Source organism: Sinocyclocheilus anshuiensis, unplaced genomic scaffold, assembly GCF_001515605.1.
Source record: "Sinocyclocheilus anshuiensis isolate Anshui unplaced genomic scaffold, SAMN03320099.WGS_v1.1 scaffold656, whole genome shotgun sequence".
In the NCBI taxonomy this organism is placed as follows: domain Eukaryota; kingdom Metazoa; phylum Chordata; class Actinopteri; order Cypriniformes; family Cyprinidae; genus Sinocyclocheilus; species Sinocyclocheilus anshuiensis.
The window spans coordinates 1,128,800-1,138,184 of record NW_015555829.1 but is presented as its reverse complement, the minus strand read 5'-3'; the positions used below and the strand labels follow the sequence as shown (position 1 = coordinate 1,138,184).

Below are 9,385 nucleotides of genomic sequence, written 5' to 3'. Positions count from 1 at the left end.
TTTTTTCACACGCTGCAGCGGGTTCTAGTGGTCAGAACACTTTTTATTACAATGAGTATCAGTGCTTGGGCCTGTTAGGGAGCATTGATATTCAAGTAATGCCGTTGCAGTCAGCAAACTAATGGTTCCTTCTTTTATCTGTTTTTTTTTCCTTTCTCTGTCTTGCAGGGTTTTGTTTACCAGCTCCGTTCTCAGTCTTGCTGAACTTGTAGCCTTGCGGCCTGATCTCACCCGTCTTAAGAAGGTCCTCTACTTCCATGAGAACCAGTTGGTTTATCCAGTTCGCAAGAGCCAAGAAAGAGACTTCCAATATGGCTACAACCAGATCCTCTCATGGTAACAGCAGATTCAGACAAACTTTACAAAAGTACCCTGGGAAGAAGAACATATGTTAGGGTTACCAGATGTATCTAATGTGCTGGATTTCAGTTGTATCTTTTTTTTTCGACGATAAGTATAACAAAGTGCCGTGAATTACTCTAAAAAAACAAAAAAAAACTATACGTAGTTTTACTGTTCATAAGTGTGCATAGTTGACTAAATTGTAAGTGAAAGTGAAGTGACGTGTGGAGTAGTGGTGACCCATACTCTGAATTTGTGCTCTGCATGTAACCCATCCAAGTGCACAAACACAGTAGTGAACACCCACACACGCACACCCGGAGCAGTGGGCAGCCATATTGGGCAGCACTTGGGGGTTCAGTGCCTTGCTCAAGGGTCTCACCTCAGTCGTGGTATTGAGGGTGGAAGAGAGCACTGGTTATTCACTCCCCCCACCGACAATTCCTGTCAGACCTGAGACTCTAACCCGTAACCTTCGGGTTACAAGTCCGACTCTCTAACCATTAGGCCACGACTACTATGGCAGTAGTATGTCAGTGTATGATATGTCATACTTCATATAATTTCTACATTAACCATGATCAAAATACACAAACAAAATTAAAATTGTAACATTAAAAATTTAAATTGAACTAGAAATTTCCCAGGTTTTGATTTTCAGAAATCATCTTAACGTATGTTAAAATGTCAGTACACTCTGTGTATAACAAGTACCATTTCTGTACCAGACTGGATTTTAATTCACAAGAGAGACAGTAGTCTGAGACAGAATAGTTTATCATGCTTGGCATGATGTGATTGGTTAATTATGGGCTCGTATAATGGCACTCTAATTCTTAAGAACTGACTGTTTTAAAGCCTAATGTCATAATCAATCTTTATGCTTGAAAGAAAGGGTTTTAAGAGCTCTAATTGGAATACATTGTGATTGTTGTCTGTCAGAGTATCATGTCAATAATTCAAAGGCCCTTTGCTTGCTCAACTTTATTAACGTGGCAGAACAGTAACACAAAAAAGCGCTCGGCTCCTCTAATTCACTCTCTAATTGAGCGCAATGCAGTGATTGATTCTGGCAATTGGGGTTAATCAGTGTGCCATTTAAAAACATGGTGTGTTTGTGTCTGTGGACTCTAATCAACATGTATTAGATATTAAAAGTGACTAGTTACTGTAGACGTCTGCTAAGCGGTTCTTTTTTATATGCGATTGAAGTTTGCTTTTCAAAACATATGCTGTTTTTAATAACGCTCATTTTCGAGAATTAATTAAGAAGCATTATTGTGACACTTTGACATTTTGTGGCTTTGTTTGTCAGTATTTTTCTTCCTTCGTCATCTTAAATGACAATGTTTTCCCAGCCTGGTTGCGGATGTGGTGGCCTTCAACTCTTCATTCAACATGGAGTCCTTCCTCTCCTCCATCTGCACCTTCATGAAGACCATGCCTGACCATCGGCCCAAAGATCTGGACCAGCTCATCCGGCCCAAGTGCTGCGTCCTCCACTTCCCAATTCGCTTTCCCGATGTCACAAGGTCTGTCCTTATATCCCTCACCACAGTCTTCTAGGGATCACTCCTCCACTGATTAAAAAATGTGCTAGCGAGTTCAGTCTTAATCCGCCCCCAAAAGCTGATTGTGTATGCAAGCGTGGTTAATGGCGAGTGGGCAAAGTTGTGTAAGAAAGTGATTAGAATAGACAGCTTTAATATCCTGTGTGGATCACTTGACACGCTCCTGCTACAGATATGTGCTCGTGCTAGGGCGCAGATGCAGGAACATACACAACATGCCCACTGGGACAGGAAGCAATTTCTTTGTGTTATAGTTTGACTGTGGATGATGTAGGTATTTGTGTTTGTTTTTTGTGTGGCTGAGAAACTAATGATGCAGTATGAAAATTAGTGAGGATTTTTACTCAAGGCATGGCATCTGCCTTGAATGTCAGCAAATCAAACAGAAATTAAAATAGAGTTTTATTAACCAGGTTATTAAAATCCACCATGTTTCCAAAAATCGTTTTCAGAAACCTTTTTGCTCATTTGGACGCAAGAAACTGTAGCTACAGTGTACTAACTTTTCACGCTGTGACCATTAATTATGCATTGCATTTTAGTTAGTTATCATGACATAAATAAAATTTTTTGCTATTTAAAATAAAATCTCTCCTTTTAAAATGGCTTGATTAGAAGACAAAACCAACTAAAAGTAAATATTTAAAATGCAGTACACTCAGACATGCTTGATGTCCTTGTGGTCTCCCTGAATTGATTTTTGCTTTTATTTGGGGTCTCTGAGCACACTGCTTCTCTTCCCCCCTACAGCTTTAAAATCTCACTGTGCTGTGTACTTCGTTTTGACTTGCGCAGTCTAGATTGGCTTCAGAATTTGCCTCTCGAAGCCTGTCGTCTTGGATCAGCAAGCATGGGTGGTGCGTTTTTCATAGCCCCGTTCCAAAGCAATGTCAAGAATAAGTCAGCTAGAAGCAACTCCACGGAGGGGCCTGCTTCTTATTAGATTCCTAATGAACAGCAAGCAGAACCCGAAACAAGTGGAACAATATTGTTAATTCATTTTGATTCAAGGCATTCTTGGGCTGGCTTATGTGTGCTGGTTTAAAGATTAGAGAGACCGTAAGCATGTAGTGCATACCATTTCACATCATCCCTTAGCTGTAAAGCAGTCTTTGTCATTTTGATGTAAAATGCAAAATTTGCTGATTGCAAAATGATCATATGAATACATTTTAAATTATCATAGCTTTCATGATACAAACATAAACACAATTTTATATTTTCAATAAACACAGTTAAATAAACACAATTTTATATTTTCATTTTATATATATATACATATTAATACAATAAATATATTAATAAAATATGTAAAATATAATTAGATATTAAAATTATAAATAAAATGAAAATATAAAATTGTGTTTATTTAACGCACATTATAACATCTAATATAATCATTGGAATCTGAATTTCATGTTTTCTATGAAATGTGTAAGCTCAGCATAAAAGTGTCATGTCACATATTAGCAGTACATCTTTCTTTTTAATATGTTTGCAGTCCATTATTTTTTGGTCTTCTCTTTGTTCTTTCAATCTGTATATCTAAAATGTTTATCTCCAGGTCTGAGTGTGGCATGTTTTGCATTATCCCTCTCTGATGCATGACTTTTTTGCATTAGTCAGTAGATTCTTGGTTGACAAAATCAAGATTTTTAACGCACACTTAAAAGAAATATCCAGCCGCTTTGTGTTTTCAAGTTTGTTTTTTTGTGATTTAGAAATGCCAGACCAGCCTACACCACTGAGGTCACGTTTCAGTGTTCTTCATCACTAAAACAGCTGCGTGCACTTTGCTTTATCTTTTTGAAATGCACCTATATTGATAACATAGCTCTCCATGTTTGTTATGAGACATACTCTCAGTTGTGCTTTAGAAATGTAAAGAAAATGAAAAAGCACTATTGATGGAAAGAGTTTGATGCCCTAACTAACCTGTTTTATTCACTAACCAGGTGCTAAATATATCTTGACTGTGTAAATGTAAATTATGTTTCCTATAGATTGCACCTTTTTCACAAAATTGGCCTGCTTCAAATAATGATATTACCTGAATTTCATTTAAAAGAAATATTAGAAATTGTCTTCAAATTGTGTTCAGCACAGACTGGTGGGCAATTTTGTGCCATTACCTGATTTGCATGATTCCATCGATGAATCAGACAATATATAGCTTTTGGATAAAAAAACAACAACAACACAATCAGGGGACACTCTTACTGAATTCCTCCCTCTGTCTTTTGGTGTTTGTGTGTCTGTGTGTGTTGTTTGTGTGTTTCATTTCTATGAGGAGATGGATGTGCACCTACGCTTGGTTGGATGACAAATTTGCCCTGTGTGTAAAATGTGGGTTAAGATGACATTAGTCATGTTGGTCCACACTAGTGTGAGTGCATCTTTGTGAGTGTGTGTGTCTGTATCATGGGTAAGACACGCTGTAAGTAAGCTGACACTGATGACGCAGGGCTCTCGCCTACAGTGTTTCTCAGCTCATTTTCAGATGGTAATTCGCCCCTTCCAAAGCAAACTCACAGAGTGTAAGGAAACGATTATATGCATGGCCGGCCATCCGTCAACATGCCCTGGGTTCTTTTCTCAGCAACCAACTTTGTTGGATGGATTTAAAAATATTCCCAGAGACAAACAAGAGAAGAAGCAGAGTATTTGATTTGAAATATCTCGCAGGTGGGCTCCCTTTGGTCCTTTGTTTATGTGATGTATATTTCTTATTTCATTCACTCTTTTGTTCTCTTTCTGCCAAAACAAACGTGAAAAAGAAGTACAATTTGTCTAATTATGAAAATATGGCTGCACTGCCATACCATATTCACAATAGATGCTGTGGAAAACAAAAGACAGACTGCAAGATGTCAAGAATACTTATATAGTATGTATAGTCACGAGAGGACAGCCCATAGAGGTTAGCAAAAGGAAACTCCCTTTAAAGTAAATAAAGTACAGGGTTAGCCCGCAGTCACCATCCCCATTTAGTGGAGAATGACGGAGAAAAATAAACAAGGTAAAAGTAACCTCAGAATGAAAACATTTTTTGTAATATCTCATTGAATGTAACATAATCCAAAGAAATCTCTCTTTAAAAGGATTCTATTCCCTCACAGTATCCTTTGGATCAATTTCATCAAACCTCACTTATTAATTGGCTTTCTGCGTATAGCCGTAATTCAATCGTGATTGACCCTAGTGAGCAGGAGCCCAGCTGAGCGAGGCCATACCACATCATCAATCACCGAAATCCACAACGCTGGTGGCCCCTATTAAAGGCTAGTCTTTGTATTAAAACACAACAGGCCAACTGGGTGTGTTTGCATAGAGTCACATGACAATCAGGTGTCCTTTCAAGAGTTTCAGCCCAACGGAGCCGCCACATCACAAAGTTAAATGTAATGCTTCTCTGATTTCCTGTGTTCTTTGCTCTGGCAGAAGAGGGAATTTGGTTTCCATAGCGCTTAACTGGCATCAGATGTTTGCAGAAAGTCCCACGCACCCAATCGGAGCGCTAAGATTGTTGGCCAGCACTGTATTGATCCCAACGCTGTGATCTAAAACAATGACAGTTCCTCCTAAGACGGGGACCACAGTGCTATCAAGCTAATCGAGGGGAAAATCCATCACAGGAATCTCTCGTAGACTCTTGTTGTCAAGAGGACCAGGTTTTCATTAGCCCATTTAACTCAGCACAGATAACTGAAGCTACTTTTCAAAGTTGGTGGGGAAAAGAGGGTATTTGGCTGCTTTTTAAAAAGCAGTTCAAAGGCATGGATGTGACTCTCTGTACGGCGGCAGCAGATGGCAGGATATCCTGCTGTAGAGATTGTCTCAGAACGGTTCAAAGGGAACAGCACAGTGGAAATTATGCGCCTTGGTCCCATATCGAAGTAATAAAGTCGCATCAAAGACGCCGATTACCTTGTTACATAAACCAGTGCTATGGCTTCATAGTTGTGTGGGTTACATTATTTAATTGAACCGTGTGGGTGTGTTTTTGTAGAAATGTGTGTAAAACATTGAGTTGTGGATTTTGTCCCTGGACAGCTGAGGAAACCATCCCAGTGTATTGGAAAATTCGCTGTTGGCCCAATGCAAGCTTGTTTTGTAAATACGTATAAGTAATAAAAGCTGGTTTTGTGTCATAGCCGTGATGTATCTGCTGATGTTGAGCTTCTGCTAATTCTGCTTTTCGTACTTGCTCAGGTTCCCGTGGAGGCCTTGATTATCACCGTATTCCCCCAGAGTCGGTGGCCACCAGTGGTCAGAAAGTCATCACTTGGCACCCGAGCTCCAAATCCTCATGCGCCTTGCTACTCATCCCGTAGCACTCTCTTTTTTGATTGCTGTTAAGCCTTAATGTGGGCAGGATGGGGTGATGAGGAGATGGGCTTTCTTAATCAAACCGCTGAGTGTTTAATCTTGTCGGTGAAACATCTGGCGGGCACCTTTTCTCATTTGTTTCTTTGACATCGGATTCCACCACCTCGTGCTCGGAGGACATTTTCAAAAGGGATCTTCATCCTTGTGGCACGAGGACTCCTCAGAATGTGCCCTGTGAAAATAATCCAAAAGTAAAGCCCAAAGGTATGGCATGCGTTTGATCTCCAGATCACATGTGCCAGGAACGAACCACAATTGAGTCCATATGGTGCTTTTAAGTGCTAGGAGCGAACCGTGATAAATAGGAATGAATCAAGGATAAAGTCTCTGGCTTTAGAGATTTGTCCCAAGCCGCTGGCTTGTGGCCATAGGTTTTGCCATGCTGTAATCAGGACATGCAGGTATTTATAAAGCACAAGCAAATATGTGCCGCCTTGATTGTTTGCTCTTGACGAGGGGGAATATCTAATCAAGTATATTACCAGGTATACATTTTCCAGTCTCAAAAGAGCCTCCGAAAGTGAGCATCAATGTGCCCTGCTCAGTTCAAAATCACTTACAGAGCACTTTAAGTGAATTCTCAAGATGCTAAAGGATGCAGAGCTTTACTGTCTCATACATGCTGATTTGGAACACCCTATGAGAAGAAATTCGATACTACTACTTTATTTTGAATAAACAGCATTAATGCTGATTGCTGATTACGGTGGCGAATAAATCTTCAAATTGTGTCTTTTAAAGGGATAGTTCACCCAAAACTAAAAATTATGTCATAATTTTCTCACCCTCATGTCTTGATATGATATATTTTTATAATACAATATACTATACTAGTAGTATAATATACTCCCTTCTGTGGAACATAAAATAAGATATTTTGAAAAGTGTTGGGGGTCCGAACAACACTGTACCAGAGTTACTTTCAATAATGAGGGGAAAAAAATTCTGGGACATTTCTTCTTGTCTGTTCCACAGAAGAACATAAGTAATACAGGGTTGGAAAAATTATTTCAGAATTTAAATTTTTAATTTTTAAATCAACGTCTCTCTGTCTCTCCATGTGTAAAAATGAACAAATACGAAAATATATTAAATACAGGGATGTTTCCCTGTGATGTAGTCCTTTGGTGTGCAAGAGCAAACTGAGGGTTTTGCCAAGTAAGATAAATACATTACTTACAATTACAAAAATGCCTCAAATTTGAGCAAAACAAAGACCTGAGTTCACTACAGACATGATGTTTTTGTCATGTTAATGCCTGTTCAGCTTCATCAAGAGTGTTAACAAAAAAAGAGAACATGTAAGCAAAGTATGGACAGTTGTAGAAACCTGACATCATGGCACATGTAAATTGATGTAATTGAAACTGAACTGGGCATTTTTGCCTTTAGCTCTGTCTCTGTAGAAACACCTCCTTTACACAATTTTTTTTATAGCTTTCTATTATCAGTTTATAAACTAATTTATTTCTTCTATCTTCCATTAAGCAAACAGTTATCTCTGTTTAGAGTAAAACAATGCTTACATTGCCATTGTTAACATCTAACATCCTGCTACATAAGAAGTGTGTTAGATGTGATGAACAGCTGTGTGCTTGTATCACAGTGATCAGGCTGTTATGTGTCTGCTTCACATGACAGATGTCATTGCTTGTGCAGTTGTGTCAAAATCTGCCCATTCTATGTCAGATTTGGTAAGCCGTATGCACATTACATAATACGGAAAGTCTGTCATTGTTAACGCATTCCACAACCCGATACAATCATATCCATCATCTGCGTTAAATGGAAATGGGGCAAAGCTGTAGTGTCGCTGGAAACCTCTACTAGCCGTCTGTTTGGTTACGTCCTGTGACCTACTTTAGCTGTACTGCATGGCAGTCTTTGTCATTAAAATTTGGAGTCCTCATTCCATTGCCATCAGAGGTATTATATTTTCATTCTCAGTGTCATGTAGAGTAGAGTAAAGTCCAGAATGTGTGCCACTGGGGCAGGAAGTTTGGCGTTTGACTATGAGGTCAGTTGGTAATAATGAACATAGATGTTAATGTGCAGTAATGACCTTCTCTGTCCACATCTCAGAGGCTCTCTTCAGGTCTCCTGTGCCCATCATACCGGACCTCTGTCAAGCCACAGGGCACCCACACTGATGAGACTAATGCTGGCGATGGTGGTTTCAAAACGACACACTTGGCTGCATTAAACCTTTGCGTGATCAGTCACTTTTGCTCAGTGGGCAGAGAGTGTTATTAGGGATTTTTCAGGTTCAATACAAGTTAAGCATTTCTGGCATAATGTCTGTTACCACAGAAAATTATTTCAACTTTAAGAAAAAAAGAAAAATAATGGTTACAGCATCATAAATGGGCTTGTTAGCATACACAGTTTATAGCCACTGTATTTAAATATTGTACAGTACCATTCAAAAGTTTGGGCTGGCTAAGATCTTTAATGTTTTCTTTGATCAGTGTCTCTTATGCTCACCAAGGCTGCATTTATTTGATCAGAAATGCAGAAAAAAACTAATATTGTGAATATATATTTTTTTATATATATATAATTTAAAATGTAATTTATTCTTGTGATACAATTTTCAGGAGCCATTCCTCCAGTCTTTTTTGTTGATCTTTTAGAAATCATTCTAATATGCAGATTTGTTGCTCAAGAAACATTTCATATTATTATCAATGTTGAACACAATTCTGCTGCTTATTGTATTTTTGTGGAAACCATAATTATTTTTTCAGGATTCTTTGATTAAGAGAAATTTAAATAGAACAGCATTTATTTAAAATATATTTTTTTGTAACATTATCAATGTTTTTACCATCACTTTTGATCAATTTAATGCATCCTTGCTCAATAAAAATATTCAAAAATTTGAACTAGTATACATGTTGATATGGGGACTAATGCAATATAATTGGTTAGTAAAATCTTCTGTGTAAAGTTATATGTAATATATTTTGTAGGCATGTCTACAAAATGGCAGTGATGCCACTAGTAGGGCTGTGCGATATTGAAGAAAAATGCGATCTGCGATAACTCATTAAATAATGCGATATTCGATATGCGATACGATA

General features: G+C 38.2%; 1 protein-coding gene across 2 annotated transcripts in view; it reads left to right on the top strand.

The window, feature by feature from the left end:
- Positions 1 to 9,385, top strand: part of gtdc1 (glycosyltransferase-like domain containing 1) — a 48,715-nt gene that overhangs the window by 16,168 nt on the left and 23,162 nt on the right. For both annotated transcript variants that reach the window (XR_001632591.1, XM_016469671.1), the window contains exons 3-4: positions 169 to 336; positions 1,701 to 1,874. Coding sequence is in view for 1 of the 2 variants with exons in the window: in XM_016469671.1 (XP_016325157.1) it covers positions 169 to 336; positions 1,701 to 1,874 (342 nt within the window). In the remaining variant the exon portion in view is untranslated. The remainder of the gene's footprint in view (positions 1 to 168; positions 337 to 1,700; positions 1,875 to 9,385) is intronic.